We start from the raw sequence: 24,783 nt of genomic DNA, 5'->3' as shown, positions 1-24,783 counted from the left end.
ATTGATGCAGTACTAAAGCAGTAACCTGTTAATAACTTCTGCAGATTGCCTACTGCACTTGACGATCAAGTTCAGAAAATAAACGGATTGTGCCTCCCTCCCGAGTAAATCAGATGCACCTCTGTCCTGCCTCATGCCGGGAGGGGTGCCTGATTTATGAGCAACGTCCCACGAGCCTGATCTGGGTGCGGCTGCACTCGTGCGAGTAGTGAGGAACTAGTGTGCTTAAGGTGACGAGGTTCATAGGTTCGCATACCACTGGGGTGAGGAGGAGAATCTAGGCAACTGGTGCGTGGGCCGTGTCTGTAGGTGTGTGGACCAATTCTCCGCACAAATGATAGCAGGGAGCGGCAGGGGGGGTGGGGAGGGGAAGCGGCGAGCTGTGCGAGGCTTGAGGCGCTGAACTGTGCTGTGCGCGGGGCTTACATTGTTGCGCTACTAAAACCTTGTGGATCGAATGTGTCAGCAATGACGTCAGCTATGGGGAGGTGATGTCTAAGAATTCTGATTCTGGCCAGGAGGGGGGTGGGAGGGGGGGAGCGGTGGTGGGGGTCGGCGGAAAGCGTGGGGGGGTGGGGAGGGTGGCGGGTCTTGAGAGAAGATGGGGGGGCGCCGGACGGCGGGGAGGCGGGGCTGATCTGGAGTGGAGGGGCGGTGGCGTGGGGGCTGGGTTCTATGACTTCTCTTCATTTGGGTGAGGACCCCCTCCCGCTCGCTGATGTACATTAAACCTGCCCGCTGTCCGGGCTTCCTTGTTTTGCTCTATTTCTTCTCTCATTTTGGTCTATCTTCTCTAAGTGCTGCGCGAATCCTCACTCTAATATTGAAAATGAGAGTCATTCTACCGTCTGCAGCTGATGTCGGTTCCTTAATCGTGGAAGCAAACCGCCAACAAACCCGTGAATCTTTGCTTTTTCTGTCTTAACCATGTGAGAAGCATGCTTAGCCAACCTTTATGATTCCATGTAGTACTCTTGCACACTTTTATTCCTTGCTTGAGCTGTTCGAACTCTGTAGACTTAGCTTCCCTATCCTCTTCCGGGATAAAGTTAGCCATGAAGGCCTCTCTAAATTCTTCCTAAGTAGGCGGACCATCATCTTCATCTCTTTCCTTTTCCCACATCTCAAACCAAGCGCCAGCCACATCTCTAAGCTGATAAGCAGCCATCTCCACAGCTTCATCATCAAATGCCTTCATCCCTCGGAGGGCTTTCTTGACACCCTCCAGCCACAACATTGGATCTTCATCAACTATAAACCATGGAACACTAGAGGACTCAACTTCAAAAATTCATTCATCTTGAGGACTCAGAATTGTTTGTCTGTCTATTTGATTGAGGTGGAATTCATCTCTCTTCTTCGTTCTGGTTGCCATGAAGGCTTTAAACATCTCCATAGCACTGTCGACTGCATTAAACATCTGACCCACCTCTGGAGATATAGTTGTCTGAGCCGAAGCTGCTATTGGGGGCGGTACTGGATCCTGAGGTACTGGATCATCATGCTCCACCCCTTCTTCATGTTCAACTCGGGGTACTTGGACCCCCTTTGTGGATCCACCCTTCCTTTTCTGAGTTAAAGCCTTCTTAGTTCTACCTTGAGCCACAATAGTAGCAATAGTTTATTGAGAAGCATTCGAGTGTCGTGTGTCAGAGTTGCGAGTACGAGCCATTTCTGCGAGTTTTGGTGAAACGAATACATTAGATAATTTCTTAGAGGTAGGATCTACTGCACGATCCTAAAGTATGAGAAAAATGAGACTTTTCCTAAATGTTGGTAGAGTTGAGAATCAGAGAAGAGGATATATCTAAAACAGCCTTTAGAACTCGCTACGGGCACTATGAATTTCTAGTAATGTCCTTCGGGTTGACAAATGCCCCAGCTGCATTCATGAACCTCATGAGCAGAATTTTCAAGCCATTCCTGGATACCTTTATTATCGTGTTTATAGACGATATTTTGGTATACTCTAAGAGCAAGGAAGATCATGCAGAACACCTCAGAATAGCCTTGCAGACCTTGAAGGAGAATGAGCTTTATGCCAAGTTTTCAAAATGTGAGTTCTGGTTGCAGTCAGTGTCATTCTTAGGCCACGTGGTATCTAGTGAAGGCATAAAAGTATACCCTCAGAAGACAGAAGTAGTCAAGAACTGGCCTAGGCCGACAACGCCAACCGAAATCACGAGTTTCTTGGGGATAGCAGGCTACTATAGAAGGTTTGTAGAGGGATTTTCCTCACTTGCAGCTCCATTAACTAAGTTGACCTAGAAAGCAGTTAAGTTCCAGTGGTCAGATGCTTGTGAGCAGAGTTTTCAAGAGTTAAAGAAGAGGTTGACCACTGCACCTGTGTTAACCTTACCGACAGGCTCGGGTGGGTTCACAGTGTATTGTGATGCCTCCAGAGTTGGTCTTGGTTGTGTTCTTATGCAAAATGGAAACATTATTGCTTATGCTTCCAGGAAGTTAAAGAATCATAAAAAGAACTACCACACACACGAATTGGAGCTTGCAGCAGTGGTGTTTGCACTAAAGATATGGCGATACTACCTTTATGGCGAGCATTCTGAAGTGTTTACAGACCACAAAAGCCTCCAGTACATTTTCAAGCAAAAAGAATTAAATTTGAGACAGAGAAGGTGGCTCGAGCTATTGAAAGATTATGACATCAATATCCTTTATCACTTGGGCAAAGCTAATGTGGTAGCAGATGCACTTAGTAGGAAATCAATGGGTGTCTTGGCCCATCTTGCAGTACAAAAGCGATCTTTGGGTCGAGAAATTCAAGAACTGGCAGATGATGGAATTAGATTGGATGAGACCGAAGAAGGGGGTATAACTGCTTATGCCTTAGCGCAATCCTCCCTTGTTGCGCATGTTAAGGCTAAGCAAGACGAAGATCCGTACTTACTAAAGTTAAAAGAAGGAGTCAGAAACAAAGAAATCGCTGCTTTCACTCTAGGAAGTGACGGAGTTTTGAAGTTGAATGATCGATTATGTGTGCCTGATGTAGATGGTCTGAGAAAGGCCATAATGGAAGAAGCTCACATCTCGAGGTGCTCTATCCACCCAGGTGCTACCAAAATGTATCTAGACTTGAAAGAGTTGTATTGGTGGAAAGGCATGAAGAAGCAAGTAGCAGATCATATGGCTAAATGTTTGAATTGCCAGCAAGTCAAAGCCGAGCATCAGAGGCCTGGTGGCCTAGCTCAAGATATAAAAATACCAGAGTGGAAATGGGAGATGATTAATATGGATTTCATAGTAGGTCTACCTCACACATACCGTAAGCATGATTCAATTTGGGTTATTGTAGATCGACTGATAAATTCCACGCATTTCCCACCAGTAAAGACGACAGATTCGGCAGAGCAGTATGCGCAGTAGTACATCAAAGAAATAGTCTGATTGCATGGTACTCCAGTTTCAATCATATCTGATAGAGGCCCTCAGTTCACGACACATTTTTGGCAGGCATTTCAGAAATGATTAGGTACCAAGGTCAATTTGAGCACCGCTTTCCATCCACAGACCGATGGTCAGGCAGAAAGGACCATTCAGACTCTCGAAGATATGTTGCGAGCATGTGTTATAGATTTTGGAAGTAATTGGGATGATCACTTACTACTTATAGAATTTGCCTACAATAACAGCTATCAAGCCAGCATTGGTATGGCTCCTTATGAAGCGATGTATAGGCGAAGATGTAGGTCTCCAGTGGGTTGGTTTGAACCAGCAGAGGTGTCATTGATCGGTCCAAAGTTTGTTTGTGAGGCCTTAGAGAAAGTTCAGCTAATCAGAGAAAGAATGAAAGCGGCTCAAAGTCGTCAAAAGTCTTATTCTGACAAGAGACATCGTGAATTAGAGTTCATGGTTAGTGATAAGGTGTTTTTGAAAGTTTCACCAATGAAAGGAGTTATGAGGTTTGGTAAGAAAGGGAAACTTAGTCCTAGATTTATCGAACCTTATGAAATTCTAGAAAAGAAAGGAAACGTAGCTTATGAGCTAGCGCTACCCGTTCAGTTGTCCTCTGTTCATCCTGTCTTTCATGTGTCTATGCTTAGAAAGTACATTCATGATGAGTCGCATATAATACCTGCCGATACCATAGAAATTAAAGAAGGCTTGACTTATGAAGAGGTACCTATAGAAATTCTTGATAGGCAAGTAAGAAAGTTGAGAACAAAAGATTTAGCATCGGTAAAAGTTTTGTGGAGTAATCATGATTCAAAAGAGGCTACGTGGGAGGTCGAGGAAGATATGAGGGAGAAATATCCATATTTATTTGAGGAAAAAGGTATGTGTACCTAGGTTTGGATTGGCATTTATATTTTATTTATTAAATACAAGTTAGCATGTGTTTATGTCTTTGTAGATTAAACTTAGTTGTTGAAGTAATTTAATTTTTGTCAGAGTATATTTAGTTATTTAATAATTTAGTGTCATGCCAGAGTACATTTAACTCATTAAAGTGATTTACTTTTGCTAAAGTGTTGTGCTTTAGATTCTTGTTGATTATTGTGGTACCTCGTTGCCGGAGTGTAAGTAATTAATTTATGAGCTGTGTATGGTGCCTATGAATGGCCTGTTACGGTATATTTGGTTGTTGTTGGTGTAGTTGTGGTATTTGTGACAGGGATATTTTTTTTTGGATAGTCCAATTTACAAGGGAAACTGTGCCGAAATTTTTGAAAATTTAGGGAGTTAGCCAAAGTTTTGAGTCCCTTGCAAGAGTGAGTAGTGCTAAGAAAATTTAAGAGGTTCAAGGACCTAAGGAATGATTGTTAGCTTAAGAATAAGGCCCTAGTAACATTCGAGGACGAATGTTTTTAAGGAGGGAAGATTGTAACACTCCTCAAATTTATAAAAGTTTCGAGACACGCTAATTATAGAATTAAATTATTTTTTTTTCTTCTTGCCCATAGAAAAAAAAAATATATATATATACACACTTAAATAATTGGATATACAATTAGGGAAATATGAATAATTTTAATATTAATTATTAAAGGTGGGTATCATTAATTATTAGTTAAAATTAAAAAAAAAAAAAGGAAAAGGGCCTAAAGCCCATAAAATGGGTTGTTGAAAACAAAGGCTTCAAGCCTTAAGCAAAACACTGCCAACGTAAAAGCAGAAAGCCAAAGCCACGAAAAAACAGAACACTAGTTCTATTCGCTTACGAAACAGAGAACCACGAAACAGAGCTGCTTACTCACGCAGGCAACGGAAAATCTTAGGGTTCTTTACAAACCACTAATCCTTGAACTCAGGTATATAAAATTCCCTATTGTTAATTATCCTACCGTGGTAATAAGTAAGAAGTGAATAGTTAATTCCCTTCTTCCTCTATATCAACAGTAAATTTCATATTTAGGTGTAAAACTTTAAAATTGATTAAAATGCACTGATTGTTGTAGAATCGATTGTTTGACTGGTGTCAATTGAACTGGGGCCTACGTATTGGCTCGAGAAGTTTTGAGGTGAGTTGATATAACCCTTTACTAAAGTGGTTTAACTCACAAAAGCATGCATACAAGGTGTTTGATGAATTGCTTAAAAGAGTTTATATTTACTTAATTGGAGCGAGTGAGTATCTATTAACTTAGAATTGTTCTAGCAAAAGTTTAGATGATTTATTACGATATATGTACATAAATTTTCAGATTTTTGTGTTATTCTTATATGCTATTTTCATCTTGAAAATTTATGAAGAAGCAAGAATATTTAGAAATACTTTTACATGATTATTTCATTCTTATGACATGCTTTACATTTGAGGATACCAGCATGAGCATGTACATGATGTTCTATAAAGAAAAGATTTAGACTTGAAAAGTCACAAGAAGTTTTAGAAAGAAAAGATTTTTGGGAGTATCCTTTATTCTGAGAAGGGGTCATCGTCCAAGCCGAGGGTCCTGACCAAGGCGTTGACTTCCTGAAACTACTTGTGCCAAAGTAGGGAGCACACGAGCCGAGGGTCTCGTTGCTGAGAATTTACTTAGCCATGCTAAGGTATGATACATGAGCGTTGTGAACCATGAAGCGAGTGGCACCTCGTGGATTGGGCCTATTCGATCAGGTTGGGATCGAACCCGTGCCGATCACACGGTGAGTAAGATAGAATTAAGTCAGGATAGTTGGAACTCCCACAGTATAAAGTGAAGTATTTTTTTTATAAGAAAGAAAAAGAAAAGAATTTCTTTTAGAATATTCATAAACTGCTATTATGCAATTATTTTAGAATTGTTGGTTCTTGATAAAAGAAATTAAGGGAAATAACGGGGAAGATGACAAGAAAATAAAAAAAATATACTGGAATAGATGTAAAAGGAACTGAAGCTGAAAATACTATATTATTTTACTGCATTTGGACTATAATTTATAAGAGAAATACTAACTTAAAAGACCTAAAAATCAGCACAAAATATGCTGAAAATAACTAACTCCTAAAGACTAGTTCAAAATTATTTCAAATTCAAACTAAACTACTGCAGTAAATAGCTGAAACAGTAAAATAATTTTAGTGAGAGCAGCTTCTAAAGCATATTTCTAACACTCCTCCTTGCTTTTGAAGCTGCAAATTCTGAATTTGTCCCTTGTAAACCTTTAACTGGAAGCGACTTTGTACGTAAATCTGCCAACTGATCTTTGGACTTGCAGTGAATCGAGTTCACTTCTGTATTTTGCTGCATCTCATGATTGTTAATGAAATAAGTTGGCTCGTTTTTCAGCTTCATTTGCATCTTGCCTTGAGACTTGTCAACTTTCTTCCAGAATTGCATTTTCTGAAATATTGACAACTTCTTCCTTACCTTATTTTCACATATGTCCTCAGTTGGAGAATTACCTGCACTTAGTAGATTCTTTTGGCTCCATTCTTCATCTTCGGTTGGATCAAATGAGAAATTTTTACCTCTCATTTTAACCCTTAAAATCTCAAGTCCAGTTGCATCATAAATGAAATAATATTTATCTTCAAAGGATACTTTAAATCCTTTTTCCATTAGTTGTCCAACACTTAATAAATTTTGATCAATATCAGGAACATAAAGAACATCTGAAATTTTCTTAGTACCTGAATTTGTCGGGATTGCAACAGTTCCTTTTCCTTTAGCAAGAATATAATCACCATTTCCAATTCTGACTTTCTTATTTCCTATAGACGTGAACTCTTTGAAAAGATTTCTGTCATATGTCATGTGGTTTGTACAACCACTGTCAATCAACCAAAAATCAGATTTTTTGGTTGAAAGAATAGTTGCTACAAACAAGTGATCTTCTTCTTCTTCATTGGCGACTTGGGCATCTGCTTCATGCTTTTGATATTTGCCTTTGCAAATTATAGCTTCATGACCAAGTTGGTTGCAAATTTTTCACTTTGCATCTGGCCTCTTCCAACATTTGAATGGTGGATGACCTTTTTTGCCACAGTGCTGACAAGGCGGGTAATTTTTTTTAACATTATTACCCTTGCTTTGAGTTTTGTGGTTGGCTGCCAGGGCTCCTTCAACCATACCATCTTGCCTCATAAGCCTCCTTTGCTCTTGTGGCTGCAATGTATTTAACAATTCTGCCAAGGTAATCTTGGATAGATCCTTTGTATTTTTCAAGGTAATTATGGATACTTCATATTTTTCAGGCACCGTAACAAGAATTTTTTCAACAATTCTTGAATCTTTAAATTTAGTACCAAACAATCTTACCTTGTTAACAATGCCAAGCAACCGATCTGAGTATTCTTTGACAGTCTCAGATTCCTTCATTTTTCTGCAACTCGAATTCCCTTATTAAATTCAACACCTTCATGCCTCGTATTCTTTCATCTCCTGTATATTCTCCCTTCAGATAATCCCAGATTTCTTTTGCTGATTTGAGAGTCATAACTCTCGTGAAATTTTTTGCACACACACCAACAAACAAAGTTGCTTTCGCCTTTGATTTCCTGGTTTTCTTTCCTTGTGACTCTTGATCTGGGTCACCGTGGGATTGTTAGGCAGCGAAAGAACATCATAATCCTCTTCCACGGCCTCCCAAAGATCTAAAGCCTCCAAGTAAGTCTCCATTCTCACTGCCCACAGTTGGTAATTTTCACCATCAAAGACTGGAGGAGCCAATTGAGAAAAACTCATTTCAGTCTCCATCTCACTCAAGAAAAGATTTTACTTAGGCCCCTTAAGAAGATGGCTCTTGATACCAATTGTTGGTCCTTGATAAAAGAAATTAAGGGAAATAACTGGGAAGATGACAAGAAAATAAAAAAATATACTGGAATAGATGTAAAAGGAACTGAAGCTGAAAATACTATATTATTTTACTGCATTTGGACTACAATTTATAAGAGAAATACTAACTTAAAAGACCTAAAAATCAGCACAAAATATGCTGAAAATAACTAACTCCTAGAGACTAGTTCACTCCTAAAGACTAGTTCAAAATTATTTCAAATTCAAACTAAATTACTGCAGTAAATAGCTGAAACAGTAAAATAATTTTAGTGAGAGCAGCTTCTAAAGCATATTTCTAACAAGAATCATTCTTATAAGCTTTATGTTTTACATGCATTTAGAACCTTTGCTCGTAATGTATATGTTATTAAAGTTTCGCCCCCTGTTGTTGAGACTCACTGAGTACAATGGATGGTACTGACGTTCTCTTTTGGGAACCTACGTTGGTCTGCGGTACAACGTAGGAACCGATTTTGCAGGCGAGCAGGCTACGGGTTAGGACTTCCTTCTCTTCCAGTGCTATTGGTGAGCTCCGCTTTTGTTCGTGGAGTATTCCTTAGAGTCATCTTTATTTAGTTATTTCTTTGTTTACTTAGAGAATTGGCCAGGAAATCTCATGTCCTGAGCAGTGCGCCAGTTTATCAGTAGAGGCTTCATAGACATAGTCGTTGGGTTAAGATTCAGATGATTTTGATAATAACTTAGCAGTAATTCAGTAGTTACTACGAATAAAGTTTTGGAGTTGATTTATTTAAATATTTAAATTAATCAAAAGTATTTGGTTAGAGTATTGCGTTGTTGCATATAAAGTTTGGAGTTATAATAGATTTGATAAGCAGAGATGGTTCGCTCGGTCATGTTTAGTGATCGAGTGTCGGTCCCGGCTTATTCAGAAAATGGGTCGTGACAACACGTGTTGGGTTATGAGTCTTCTGACTGAAGACAAAAGAGAGTAAATTTATGTGACATAGACCAACAGCTCCAAATGAAGTCTTTAGCTATTTTGATATGAGTAGATTGCAGCTTGAGTGCCTAAATCAATTTAGCTTTGAAAGTTTGTCAATGTTGACTCTGGTAAGCAAATGTATATTCTCATCCCAAACTATAAATAATCCATAACATAAGCCGTTTGGAACTCTAGCCATCTTAAGCTGCATTTCACTATGCATCAACAATGGATCTGATGAGTTTTGTGTTAATTATTATCCTATTTTATATATTTAGTTCGTTTGTCTATTAAATTATGGTTAAGGAACAAACCGAAACAAGTCTATGTACTACTTATAGAAATGTAGTATTATTTAAATGAAACAAACTCAAGTTATGGGAGCAAAACTTCATTCAATTTTTTACAGGAAGCTAAAAGAAAGACCAAAACTATATTAGTACTAGTTTGTTTATCTTCAGAAGCTTTTATTCTACATCCCTGCCTCTTGAGTAATTTTTCCTTTGAGAATGTCAACTGCTGCTGGGAAGGAACAAAGATGATATTCCAAAGAAAGTTATAACTGGAGAGGTGAGTGCCTCATCAACTTTATTGAGGCCTCTATGAAAATTTTAAAATAAAGAATAGCATATGAGCACAACAATCACGTTGTCGTTTAATTTTTGTTACGAGCAATAATAACATTTAATGAAATGCTTGTTAACAAGAAACTAATAGAATTGAGAATTTAAAGAGGATTAGGTATTCCATGAGCAGAGTGATGGAGGCCAGAGAAACTATTGAGCCACTTTAGCATAATAGCCCTCTGCTTTAGATTGCTGTAAATTGTGTAAACAGAGCCATAAATATTAGTCACCAAACACAGAAATACAATTTGAAATTCCATAATACAGTGGACACAGGCTCACACACCTCAAGAAATTGACTTTGTTTTTGGTTGTTTCCTGTAAAGCATATTCTACAACACGGTGTCACATTCAGGAATATCACCTTCTGGTATCCACACACGAAGAAGCTGGTCATAAAACGAGCAAGTAGCAATGACATTATTCTTACCCCTACCGTTCCTCCCTAAACCTCTTTGCCAATCAGCTCCGTATGCCAGGGAACCGTGTTTGTTGTAGGTTTCAATTACTTCAGCTGTATCCCCTTTAACTTTAACAACTGCAAATCCATTGTGCATACAAGCTGCCAAGACTAGGTTAGGTACAGAAGGATGGTGCTTAATTCTCCAAACTCCTCCACCTAAGGAGATTGATGTCTCATGTACAGGTTTTGAGATTGATCTTACATCCCATACCCTTAGGTGTTCATCATAGCAACCGGTGAGTAAGGTGTAAGGATCACTTGGACTCTTAGTAATGCAGCAAATCCCCATTGTGTGAACCTTTCTATTTTGGAATGCCAAGTTAGATGGATCATCTCGCAAATCCCAGCAACTAAATTTGCAGTCATCTGACCCTGTGTACACCAGCTGTGGTTGGTGAATATCAAAAGAGGCAGCCCAAAGTTCAAAGTCATGTGCTTTCCAGTCTCTAGAAATGCTTAGTTGAGACTCAAGGAGTGAAATTATTGAGACTGACCCATCCGAAAGCCCCACAGCGAGGGATGTAGCGGATGGGTTCCAGTCTATACACAAGCACATAGAGGAACTGACATGTTCATCACATAGCTCTAGCAAATGATTCCCTGTAAGAAAGAAGATGATGTCATTGTAGCATGGTAGTGCTTCAGTTAATGCAAAAGTACAGTGTTAAATGAAGAAAGGTATTCAAGGACCACCAGGGCCTAAGTTGCTCGGACTCGGGTGCGGGTATCCGATACGGGGACGGATCCGAGTATCGGATTCGGCAAAATCTAAATTTTAAGATTCGGGGACGCGGATCCGGATATGGATACGGGTGCGGGGATTCGACTAATAAAAAATAGAGCTATACAAATATTGTAAATTTTGAGAGATATTCTGTGAAAAACTTACATGAATATTGAAGAATTTAATTTTTCATTCTCCAAGATGGACATTATTCTTTCATTCTCCTAAATCTGTTTTATTTTTGATTTTGAGAAATCAAAATCTCAATTTTTCTCCCAAATTAGTCGATGGACTCTGGTCAAAGTGTCCGAAGTCAGTTGACCGAATCCGGACGTATCCCACTCCCGCTCCCGTCCCCGTCTCGTATCGGAACGGGGACGACACCAAAATCGAAGAGTCCGCGCAACTTAGACCAGGGCTAAATGAAAGAATAGAAAACCGATGACAATATGATAAATATAAGTCCGTGTACTGGTACGAATCAGAACAAAATCATAATACTTGTTAGAATTTACTGAACTTGGCAATTAGTAATTTAGTATCAGTAGATTCATAATAGCATATATGTTCCAGGCTTCCAGCCCCCCCGCCGAAAAAGCAAATAATCTCTTGTAAGATAGTAAAGGTGGAGATAGGTCATTGCTTCTTGTCATAAGAACTGACAACTAGGTAATTTTATTAATATTCAACATGCATATTGGACTTTTAACACTCGGTCAAATACATGCCCCCCAACCCCACCCCACCTATGATTTATGCATTCCGAGCTACTTGATAGTTTGATAGTTAAATAGTAGTAAATAACCCTAATCTCATATGTATTAGGAGTAGGACATGTATTATGTATATAGGGCTCATTGTATCATTGTCATTAATTAATCAATAATATTTTCTCCCGTGCATTCTCACATGGTATCAGACGGCAGTGAGAAAACATCCGGGAAAGAAAACCCACCCAAACCAGTCGTCGTGCTTCAATTTCGGCGACCTTTTAGGGCTGTTTTCTCGAAAAAAAATAATTTCCATCGGTGTTGTGCAAAAACCAACACCACCACGAGGTAGATCAGCTTCCGGCGACCAAGCCGTAAAAACTTCTCCGGCAGACCACCTCCCACGCGCCCTCACGCGCCGCCGAAAAATATTTTCCGGCAAGTCTCCGCCGTCACGCGCCCATTTTTTGGCCGAGCTTCTTCAGGACAGCCTGGTCGCATAGCAATTCCGAGCCTACCCATACCTTTTTCTTTTTATTCCGAGCACTTTGACATTTTTCCGGCGTGAAAAGTAAGTTTTCAGGCGAGAACAGTAATTCCTTAAAAAATTCTGCTTTTTTCCGGCACAATATTATAATGGCATTCGTATCAGAAGCCTTTAACTCACAATCCGTTGGATCCAATGCATTGAATCCAATCCAGATGGTTTCTTTACCGGATTATATTGAGTTCCTTCAGTACAAAGCACGTAAACAAACATCTTCAGGATTAGCCTCCGTTGTTCCAACAAATAGTAGCATGACTTGTGTCTCCCAATCTTCAACTTCTGAGTCTTGGGTCATTGATTCAAGTGCATCTGATCATATTTCTGGTAACAAATCTCTTTTCACTAGTATTTCATATTCCTAATCTCTTCCAACAGTCACAATGGCCAATGGGTCTCAAGCCATGGCAACTGCAATAGGTCAAGCAAGTCCACTTCCTTCCTTACCTTTAGACTCAGTTCTTTATGTTTCTGGTAGTCCTTTTAATCTCATAGTCGTTAGTCGCTTAGCCAAATCACTCAAATCTGCAGTTTTATTTCTTGATGACCTTGTTTTTATACAGAAACGCAGTACAGGGCGGATCATTGGTACCGGACGTGAATCAGATGGACTTTATTACCTTATCCTTGCAAAATCACATGGACTCGCATCTTGTCTTCCTCCAATAACTTGTCCCGTTACTGATCCACCAGATTTATTACATAAACGGTTAGGACATCCCAGTTTGTCAAAACTTCAGAAAATGGTACCTGGCTTATCTCACTTGTCCACTCTAGAGTGTGAGTCGTGTCAGCTCGGTAAGCATACCCGCTCCTATTTCCCGCGGCATCTTGATAATCGAGCAGAGTCACCTTTTACTTTAGTCCATTCAGATGTTTGGGGTCCTAGTCGGGTTAGTTCTACCTTAGGATTCCGCTACTTTGTCAGTTTCATTGATGATTATTCCAGGTGCACTTGGATATTTTTTATGAAAAACCGATCTGAGTTGTTTTCTATTTTCCAGACCTTCCACGCTGAAATTCAAAATCAATTTGGGGTTTCTATCCGCATATTTCATAATGATAATGCCCTAGAGTATTTGTCTTCCCCATTTCAGTAGTTTATGAACTCCCATGGGATTATTCATCAAACATCTCGTCCGTACATATCCCAACAAAATGGGGTAGCTGAAAGAAAGAATAGACATCTTATTGAAACTGCTCGTACCCTACACATATAATCTCATGTTCCACTGCGTTTTTGGGGGGATGCAGTTCTTACATCTTGTTATCTTATTAATCGTATGCCATCTTCAGCTATCCAAAATCAAGTTCCATTCTCTGTCATGTTTCCCCACTTACCTTTGTTCTCTCTTCCACCCCGTGTCTTTGGGAGTACGTGCTTTGTTCATGACCTTACTCCAGGAAAAGATAAGTTAGCTCCTCGTGCTCTTAAGTGCATATTTCTGGGTTACTCGAGAACGCAAAAAGGATATTGATGTTATTCTCCTGACCTTCAGCGATTTCTTATGTATGCTGATGTTACCTTCTTTGAAAACCAATCATACTTCACCGGTCCAGTTAATCACTTAGATATTTCTGAGGTGCTACCCATTCCTTCTTTTGGAGATTCAGTCCCTATCTCCCATTCATCTTCCTCCATAGCTCCACCGCCTACAGTTCCAGTTGCAGCTCCACCGCCTATAGCTCCAGTGTCACCACCAAGTCCAGTGCCACCACCTAGTCCAGTTCCACCAACTATAGCTCCAGTGCCACCACCTAGTCCAGTTCCCCCAACTATAGCTCCAGTGCCACCACCTAGTCCAGTTCAACCTTCTACAGCTCCACCACTCCTGACTTATCATCGTCGTCCGCCCCCAGGATCAGGCCCAGCTGATTCACGTCCTGCACCTGACCCTGCTAATACTGCGGACTTGTCTCCTCTTAATCAACCGATTGCACTACGAAAAGATATACGGTCCACGCTTAATCCTAATCCTCATTATATCGGTTTAAGTTACCATCATCTCTCATCATCCCACTGTGCATTTGTGTCATCTTTGTCTTCTGTTTCCATCCCTAAGTCTACAGGTGAAGCACTGTCTCATCCCGGATGGCGACATACTATGATTGACGAGATGTCTGCTTTACATACGAGTGGTACTTGGGAGCTTGTTCCTCTTCCTTCGGGTAAATCGACTGTTGGTTGTCGTTGGGTGTATACAGTCAAAGTTGGTCCAGATGGCCAGGTTGATCGACTTAAGGCTCGTCTTGTTGCCAAAGGATATACTCAGATATTTGGACTCGATTACAGTGATACTTTCTCTCCCGTGGCTAAAATTGCATCAGTCCGCCTTTCTCTATCCATGGCTGTTGTTCGCCATTGGCCTCCCTATCAGTTGGACATTAAGAATGTTTTTCTTCACAGTGACCTTGAGGATGAGGTTTATATGGAGCAACCACCTGGTTTTGTTGCTCAGGGGGAGTCTACTGGCTTTGTATGTCGGTTGCGTCGGTCCCTCTATGGTCTAAAGCAGTCTCCTCGAGCCTGGTTTGGTAAGTTCAGCACAGTTATTCAGGAGTTTGGCATGACTCGTAGTGAAGCTGATCACTCTGTATTTTATCGACATTCTGCTTCAAATCTCTGTATTTATCTAGTCGTTTATGTTGACGATATTGTTATTACCGGCAATGATCAGAATGGTATTTGTAAGTTGAAGCAACATCTCTTTCAGCACTTTCAGACTAAGGATCTAGGCAGATTAAAGTATTTTCTGGGTATTGAGGTCGCTCAATCTAGCTCAGGTATTGTGATCTCACAACGGAAGTATGCTTTAGATATTCTTGAGGAGACAGGAATGACAGGTTGTAGACCTGTTGACACTCCGATGGATCCGAATTCTAAACTTCTGCCAGGACATTGGGAGCCTCTTAGCGATCCTACAAGATATAGGCGGTTGGTTGGTAAATTAAATTACCTCACAGTGACTAGACCTGACATTTCCTTTCCTGTGAGCGTTGTGAGTCAGTTTATGGATTCTCCCTGTGATAGTCATTGAGATGCAGTTGTCCGCATTCTTCGGTATATAAAATCAGCTCCAGGCAAAGGCTTATTGTTTGAGGATCGAGGCCATGAGCAGATCGTTGGATACTCCGATGCTGATTGGGCAGGATCACCTTCTGATAAACGTTCTACGTCTGGATATTGTGTCTTAGTAGGAGGAAATTTGGTGTCTTGGAAGAGCAAGAAACAGAATGTGGTTGCTCGGTCTAGTGCAGAAGCAGAATATCGAGCAATGGCTATGGCCACATGTGAGCTAATTTGGATCAAACAGTTGCTCAAGGAGTTGAAATTTAGTGAGATTAGTCAGATGGGACTTGTGTGTGATAATCAAGCTGCTCTTCATATTGCGTCAAATCCAGTGTTCCATGAGAGAACTAAACACATCGAGATTGACTGTCACTTTGTTAGAGAAAAGATACTCTCGGGAGATATTGCTACAAAATTTGTGAAGCCGAATGATCAGCTTGCTGATATTTTCACCAAGTCCCTCACTGGTCCTCGTATTAGTTATATATGTAACAAGCTCGGTACATATGATTTATATGCACCAGCTTGAGAGGGAGTGTTAGTTTGATAGTTAAATAGTAGTAAATAACCCTAATCCCATATTTATTAGGAGTAGGACATGTATTATATATATAGGGCTCATTGTATCATTGTCATTAATTAATCAATAATATTTTCTCCCGTGCATTCTCACACTACTGAAGTATGATCACTCACAAGACCAGAATTATCACTACCAAAAATTTGAGACTTTCGCTATTACTTTGAGTAACCACTAGAGCTGGCTAGCCAATTACTTAATAAAGATTAAAGGCCAAATGCATATGTGCCCCTTAAACTTGTCTAACTTTTTCATTTTGAACACACGAACTCAGGCTAGTATCAATTGGAAAGTGTACCAATTAGACACATTTTCTCTAATTATGCCTAAATTATTAATTGTCTAATTGGTGCACTTTTTAATGAGTTTAGACGCCCAACAAATAGTAGCCTAAGTTCGTGTCTAAATGAAAAAATCAGAAAAGTTTAAGGGGCCGCATATATTTGGCCAAGATTAAAAAAGAATGACATTACAACTGAGGGAAACTTTTTGATAGCTAAGTTAAGAAAAATTCAATTTCTAATGAAGGTGGTTATGAAGATTGTATTACATCTAGGTCATTGACACAACGTATTCTGATTCCTACAATCTACACGTTCTTAAAACTTTCCAGTCTTTCCTTCTTCTGGTTCAGTCTTGTAGTGAGGAAAGACATCTATATAATTCTATTAACATTTTGCACGTACATTGAACTCCTACAACAACAACAACAACAAGATATCCAGTATAATCCCACAAGTGGAGTCTGGGGAGGAGAGTGTGTATGCAGACCTTATCCCTGCCCGGAGACGTATAGAAGCTGTTTCAAAATACAGCCTCCTACACTTTGTCAAAATACATGCCCTCAAACCTACGATTTATGCAATTCAAGCTACCTATGAAGTATGAACACTCACAAGACAAGAATTGTCGGTATCAAAAAATTTGAGTCTTTGATCACTACTCTAGGTAACCACTTTACTTGGCTAGAGAATTACTTATAAAGATGTTTTTAATTGAGGGACACTTCCTGATAGCTATTTTCTTTTTTTAAAATAAAAAAAATCAATTTCTAATGGAAGTGGTTAAGCGGTATGTATTACATCTAGGACATTGACACATCGTACTACATTCCTACAATCTACAAATTATTTTTAAAAAAATTCTTTCCTCCATCATAGACAACTGCTATATACAAATGTAATAAAAGCAAGAAAAGGATATAACATACAGCTATTTATTCCTGATATGATAGGTAACCAGAAGGACTTCTTCATGTTCCAATACAACATACTATGCTCTTGCAATACTACATCATATGAATCCTAAATACTCATTTTACTACACTTTGGACCCATTTCGTTCCAATACTCTACAACTTGGTATTCACTATATTGTAAAGAAAATTAAATTAGTTTTCTCCAGCACACAACATTTATCAATATTGACAATTATAACATATAACACGAAAGGAGACTCAAACATACCAGGAATATCTGATCCATCTAAACAAGATTTAAGTCTGTGAACTCTCACATAACCATTAGCATCAGCTTGAGCAAGTGATGGGCCCACATTTCCACCAACTGGGCTCCATTTTATGTCAAAAATACCAGCTGTTTGTACTCTCTGTGTCAAGTTAAGTCGACTGGATTCAGCATCAACATCAAAGAGGGATATACTGCCAGTTCTACTAGGCTGATCTCCTTCTTGTAAAGTATAGGTGCAAGCGGCAAGAACGTTGTGAAAAGATTCATGTGGACAGAACTCCACAGCATCGGCATTTCCATCAAGGTGGCAATGAGCTATATCCATACCTACATAAGTTTAACAAATAGGGTGAATGGAAAAAATAAATCATGTTTAGTTAGACAATTCGTCGAACAGGTTGTGAACTATGAACTATAAGAGAAATGTGCTTTTCTCAACGGAAAAAAGATGTTGCAAGGGATAATAATTATCAACTAGAGTTGTGTTAAGGATATTAAACACCTTTGTTCCTTTGGCAACAAATTAAGACCTGACTGGTTGGCTGAAGCGCCAAAACAACATCATATATGTACTTAACCACCCAGGTGTGAACTATAGGCCAGTGATGAGAAAAGCGCCCGCTTCCTCGCTTTAAGCGAGAAGCGAAGCGGAGCGAGGGGCTGGTCGCTACTCCAATTAAAAGCGGCTCAGGTACACATAAGCGACCGCTTCTCTCTAAAAAGCGAGAAGCGGAGCGGAGCGGAAGAAGCGGTCGCTTTTTGAATTAAAAGACCCAACGTCTGTTTTCAATTAAAAGACCCAAATCGCTGACTTCTGTTTTAGACACTTCTTCGACTTCTTCAGCAGCAAACTAGGGTTCTAAACCAGCGATTTCTTCCTCACTTCAAGCAGCGATTTGTTCAAGCAAACTAGGGTTCTTCTTCTTCTTCTTCAACATTACAACAACAGCTTTCAAGTTTCAACAGGTATGTTTTGCTTTTGCACTTTTTATTTTCATTCTTCTTCTTCTTCTTTTTCTTTTTCTTTTTCTTTCTAAACGTCCAAAAAGCGCGGAAATGCTGGCGAATTTTTTTTCCAGAAAATTTCTGCCCAAATTCTTAGTTTTTTTTTAAATTCCGCTTCACTTCAAAAAAGTGGGCGCTTCGCTTCTCGCTTCTCGATTTTCGTGAAATGGGGGTTGTCACTTTTCCTCGCTTCACGCTATTCACAACACTGCTATAGGCACACCGCTCGGCTCCAAACATCTCCTAGGACCATTCTTGGGATTTTATCGTATGCTTTTTCTAAGTCAATGAACACCATATGCAAGTCCCTCTTCCTCTCCCTATACTGCTCCACAAATCTCTTTACAAGGTGAATGGCTCCTGTAGTTTAGTGCCCCGACATGAATCCGTATTGGTTCTCATAAATAAACACACTCCTCCTCAACCTCACTTCCACCAACTTCTCCCAAACTTTCATAGTGCGGCTTAGCAGCTTGATACCTCTATAGTTGTTGCAGTTTTGGATATCACCATTATTCTTGTACAATGGAATCACCGTACTCCACCTCCATTCTTCGGGCATCTTTGAAGTCCTAAAAATGACAATAAACAACCTAGTAACTAGGAAGTCACTCCAAGCCTGCCCTGTCCACTTTGTTCTAGAACTCCACCGGGATCTAATTTGGCCCGATCGCTCTTCCTCTGCTCATCTTACACATAGCCCCCTCAAGCTCCACAACTTTTATGCGCCTATAATACCCAAAATCTCAACGACTCTCGTAAATACTCTAAATCATCCAGCACAATGTTCCTATCTCCCTCTTTGTTGAAGATTTTATGGGAGTGCATCCGCCATTTTCATCTAATATGTGTCTCTTCCACTAATATTTTGCCTTCCCTGTCTTTGATGCACTTCACTTGGTCCAGGTCACGAGTCTTCCCCTCTTTCACCTCGGTTAACCTGTACAACTTTTTGTCCCCACCTTTGTTTCCAAGTTCTTCACACAAATGCCCAAACGCTGAAACCTGAGCCACCATAACTGCTAAATTTAGAGAATACCAAGTTGTAGAGTAATGAAATGGGTCCAAAGTGGAGTGAAATGAGTATTTAGAAGTCATATAATGTTAGTATTGCAAGGGCGTATACGTTGTATTGGATCATTGGAACATGAAAAAGGCCCTCTAGTTACTGTCAAATCAGGAATAATAATTGTATGTGATATCATTTCCTAACTTTTATTACATTTGAATATAGTTGCATATGATAGAAAGAAGGAAAGACTGAAAATTTTAAGTAATGTATAAATTGTAGGAATTGAAGTCCGATGTGTCAATCTCCAGGATGTAATACATGTTGCTTAACCACTTCCGTTAGAAACTGAATATTTTTATTTTAAAAAAAATTAGATATCAGGTAGTGTCCCTCCGTTAGAATATCATCTATTTAAAATATTTATAAGTAATTCTCAAAGTAGTGGTCAAAGGCTCAAGTTTTTTGGTACTAACAATTCTTGTCTCGTGAGTGTTCATACTTCATAGGCAGCTCGGAATGCATAAATCACATGTTTGAGGGCATGTATTTTGACAAATTATAGAAGTTCGATGTGCAAGCATAATATTAATAGAATTACCTAGTTATATTTTCTCATTACAAGACTGAACCAGAGGAGAGCTGGAAAGTTTCAAGAATGTGCATGATCTCTATGATTTGAACGAAGTTGAAAGCTATAATCTCCGAGAGCAAGTTAGCAGAATACCCTTCCATCTTTATATGATATTAAAATGGTTAACAAATGATCAATCCTAAATACTCAATAATTAATGAGTTCTATTGATGACTACGTACGTAGTTGATCATAGAATAAAGAATTCTTAACATAACACTTCTACTTCATAACCATAAATTGATAACAACAGTATTTGATGAGAACGTTTGTTAGAATGAGGAATGACAAACTACAGGGAAATACTTCCTACATGACAGACAAACAACTTCTCCAATAAGCCAGGTACAAAAAATAATAATAAATGACTAGCATGTAATATCTCTTATACTTTTGATCCTAAATTAATGAAGACATGCCAATAGCCGTGTTCTCTAAAATCTCGGCAGTAGTGTTGTAAAAAGCGAGCACTTCCTCGCTTAAAGCGAGAAGCGAGGCGAGGCATCTGGCGCTTCTCTTAACTGAAGCATAGCAGATTTACAAAAGCGTTCGCTTCTCTTGAAAAAGCGAGAAGAGATGAAGCGATGCAAAGCGTAAGAAGCGAGCGCTTCTCTTTATAACTGGGCAGCCGGCGTATTTAATTAAAAAGGATGTCTTTTTTTAAAAGACCATCGAGCAGCAGCAACGGAGAACAACAAAGGCGTCCTAGGGTTCAAGTTCTCTACACTTTTCAACTTCAAGATCATCAAGTTTGGTCTCTTCTTCTTCTTCAGCTCTTCTTTCTCATTCTTCTCCTCTTCTTCTTCTTCTTCATTTTCTTGCACTGTTTCAGTGATAAAAATGCTGAAATGCTGCCCATTTTATCGTTTCATTTATACTGCCCTTTTTCGTATACTTACTGCCATTTTTTTCATATGATTTATTATTAGTTCTTATTGCCTTTCTTATGTGTTATTTAGTTGTTCTTTTAATGGCACCAAAGAAAAATAAGAAAGACCCGGTTTGGGCTTATTCTGCAAGAGTTAGCGAGACCAACAAGATGGCAATTAGATGTCTTTAGTTGATGCTACTCTTTAGTTTTTACATTGAAGTATTGAATATTTGCTTACAATTACATGTGTTGTCTATGCAGTATTTATTTTAATATTTTCTTAAAAATTCCGCTTCACGTCAAAAAAGCGAGCGCTTGCTTCTCGCTTTAAGTGAAAAGGGACTTGTCGCGTTTCCTCGCTTCACGCTCTTCACAACACTGCTCGGCAGTGTATTACCACTGCTCGGCAGTGTATTACCAAATCTCAAAGACGGATTTAACACATTAACAAACATTCAGTAACACATCCTACTTAGTTATTTTCTAATATTTTAACAATATTGCTAGCAAAGGAACGCTAAAGGAATTTAAATCCAGTAACTGCACTCATTTTATCATACCAGTGATTTTCTGTGGATATGACTCTATACATAAGAAATATTGCTAGCATAGGAACGCTAAAGGAATTTAAATCCAGTAACTACACTCATTTTATCATACCAGTGATTTCGGTGGATATGACTCTATACATAAGAAAAAGCAACTAAGTGATTTTCTATAACCAGATAATCACAGAAATCTAGAAGATGGTTTCTACTGCACAAAATATGAAATGCTTTACGGCCTAAAACAGGACAAAGAAAGATAATTAAAAAAAGAAAAGAAAAGGATACTGACCTTTTTAGTGCAGCGAACCAGCGTGTCCAACGATCTACTATCTACAGCTACCTTGAACGGTTGTCAAACTCCGGAAAGAACAAAGCATCGCCTCTGTCGTAGTCGCGCATAACAGGTAGAGGCTAAAAGAAGAGAGGGTTCTTTAGAGTTGCCCGAAATGGTGAGATTCTTTAGAGCATGAAGATGGTATGGCCACTGGGGATACGCCAAAACGAAGGCAGATGGCGGACGACCTTTGCTCAAAATGGTGGATTTTGGGCTTAATGGGTCAATATTGGGTCTTCTCAATCAACTGCTGTAGGTGCAACTTTAGTGGGCTAAAACGTTGTACCTATAATTTTGAAACGGTTGTCCAAAAATTACAAGACTTTAAGCTTTGCTTTGGGCCTTTTACTCCTCCTTTCATTTTTCTTTGGACTTCTAATATTTCTGTCAAAATAGCACTGGCGCCATTTTTCAGACTGGTAATCAAAAAATAGCCAGCATTTTTTATGTTAGGATTTGTTTCGCATGTGTCACACTGACTCCTCTCATTTTGCATGTCAGACTCTTATCATGGGGATCGAGCGTGACCGGCGGGAGGAGCGGAGGATGACCACTTTTAAGAAGATGACCTCCAAGTACAAGGAGTTCCGTACTAAGCATCGAACGCTGGCCGACTTCCTTAGCCAGGATGGAGAATTTCAGTCTCTTCGTGATGGGCTCAAACAGAAAGACGATGAGCTGATAAAGAAGGATGAAGAGCTAAGGGAAAGGGACGATGAGCTTATGAGGTCCATCAGTAGGTGCAGCGAGCTTGAGACAATGCTGAGGGCCAAAGAGGACGAGCTCGAGGTGAGTAAGGGGTGATGGCTGAGAACGCCGACCTTCAAACGCAAGTGGCGTCCTTAACGGCTGAACTCGGGCAGAGGGAGGCAAGGGCTATCGATCTGAGGGGTGAGCTAAGTGCCAAGATCGAAGAATTGAGCCGGGCTGAGAAAGGCAGAATGGTCGCTATGACTGAAGCGGCGGCCCTAGAAGACGCCATCCGTGTTTGCAGGTCCGAGCGGGTTAATGAGGTGGAGACATCGGCGCTTAAGGTGGCGAGGTTGGAAGAACGGATCCAGGGTTTGGAGGCGGAGTTGTCCGAGTTAAACCAGCAAGTCATTAACTTGAGGGCCGAAGAGACTCGACGGCAATCACAGCCGTCTACATCTCATACTTCTGCCGATCCCGGTGTGCCGCGGGAGTTGTATGAGATGTGGGTCCATGTTGAGGCTCAACTTGACATGTACTATTCTCTGAAGGCTACCGAGAAAGTTTTTGAAGCGGAGCTTGAGGGCGTCCGCGTCAAGGCATGTGCAGCCCGTGAAGCTTGTGGCTACGACCCTGGTACGCTTGGCGGGGATGAGGATGACGATCGCGGATAGGCTTGCCTCTGATCCTTGGTATGATGATGAGTACGCTGATGGGGATAATGTGGCGTGAAGCTGTTGCACTTATTTTTTTTTTTTTTTTGCTATTTTTGTGAGGGCGTCCTCGAGCCCTTTGTAAAAAGTATTGTAATTCGATAATTGAAATGGAACAATTCCCTTTTTGCTATGTATTTCTGGATTCCCGTTCTCTTTTCCTCTTCTTTTTTTTGCTTTGTGGGGAAGTCCCTGATTTTTCGGTTATTTGTATATGTTTGATATTGGTTGAGTCGAACATAGACTGATTTGAGGTCGAGTATTAATTAGCTCGGACGAGATCAAGGTTTGATGAGGTCGAAAATCATATAATTCGAGTGAGGTCGAATGTAAAGTGATTCGAGCGAGGTCGAATGTAAAATGATTCGAGCGAGGTCGAATGTCAAGCGATTCGAGCGAGGTCGAATGTAAAGTAATTCGAGCGAGGTCAAATGTAAAATGATTCGAGCAAGGTCGAATGTAAAATGATTCGAGCGATGTCGAATGTAAAGTAATTCGAGCGAGGTCAAATGTAAAGTAATTCGAGCGAGGTTGAATGTAAAATGATTCGAGCGAGGTCGAATGTAAAATGTAAAGTGACTTGGTGGAGGTGCAAAGATGTCTCTTTATTTCATTCATTGGAGAATATTACATATTTCTGTTTGTTCCATACATATATTGGAGAAGTTCCGGTGTACCTAGTCCCTTCATCGTTCGGCCTGGAGAAGTAGTCGGCAGGCGGGGCGATGAATTAACTTGAACTTTGAGACGTCCCCTTTGTCGCCTTATTAAAAACCTCCCCGAGAAAACCCAATTGGGACAAAACCCATGCGAGGAAAAAAGAGTACGACTTGGAGGGCGTCCGTTTTCAGAAGTTGAAGTATTTGAGGTGGGCGACGTTCCAATTGTTTTATAGTAGCTTTCCCTCCATTGTTTCTAGTTGGAATGATCCTTTGTTTGCTGCTGCTGTGATTTTGTATGGCGCGTCCCAATTGGTTCCTAGTTTACCTTCTCTTGAATCTTCGCTCGCTTGTGTTTTGGCCTTGAGTACATAGTCTCCGACTTTGAGTGGTCGTACTTTGGCTTTTTTTTTGTAGTACCGTTGTGCTTGTTGTTTTTGGGCTATCATTCTTATGTAAGCCATGTCTCTTCGCTCCTCTACTTCGTCGAGGTCTTGTTTCCTGTTCTCGTCGTTGCTTGGTCCACTTTCATTGGAGTATCTCAAACTAGGTTCTCCGAACTCGACTGGTATTATGGAGTCAGTCCCATATACTAGTGAATATGGCATTTCTCTTGTGCTTGTTTTTGGCGTGGTGCGGTATGCCCACAGTACTTTTGGTAGTAATTCCGGCCATAGTCCCTTGGCGTCCTCAAGATTTTTCTTCAAGATATTTAGTATTGTTTTGTTGGAGGGTTCGACATGGCTGTTACCGGCAGGGTGATATGGCGTGGAGAGTATTCACTTTATGTGCCATTTTTTTAAGAATTCGGCGATCTTTTTTCTGGCGAATTGGGGTCCGTTGTCACAACTAATTTCTTTGGGGATGCAGAAGCGACATATGATGTTTCTCCATATGAATGTGATAACTTCCTGATCGCATATTTGGGCGAACGCACCTGCTTCTACCCACTTGGAAAAATAG

At 40.0% G+C, this 24,783-nt stretch overlaps 1 protein-coding gene across 2 annotated transcripts; it reads right to left on the bottom strand.

Moving 5' to 3' along the window:
- On the bottom strand, positions 9,916-21,965 carry LOC109206762 (diphthine methyltransferase homolog). 2 transcript variants are annotated; one of them, XM_019369630.1, is made up of 4 exons: positions 21,714-21,965; positions 17,355-17,684; positions 10,084-10,860; positions 9,916-9,989 (listed from the first exon to the last, which is right to left on the bottom strand). In XM_019369630.1, the coding sequence occupies exons 2-3, from the start codon at positions 17,680-17,682 to the stop codon at positions 10,130-10,132; spliced, it is 1,059 nt and encodes a 352-aa protein (XP_019225175.1). In that variant the 5' UTR covers positions 17,683-17,684; positions 21,714-21,965; the 3' UTR covers positions 9,916-9,989; positions 10,084-10,129. The 2 variants fall into 2 exon arrangements, with proteins under 2 accessions (XP_019225175.1, XP_019225165.1); XM_019369620.1 differs by having other exon boundaries at positions 9,916-10,860.

Source organism: Nicotiana attenuata, chromosome 2, assembly GCF_001879085.1.
Source record: "Nicotiana attenuata strain UT chromosome 2, NIATTr2, whole genome shotgun sequence".
In the NCBI taxonomy this organism is placed as follows: domain Eukaryota; kingdom Viridiplantae; phylum Streptophyta; class Magnoliopsida; order Solanales; family Solanaceae; genus Nicotiana; species Nicotiana attenuata.
This window is presented reverse-complemented; position numbering and strand designations above follow the sequence as displayed.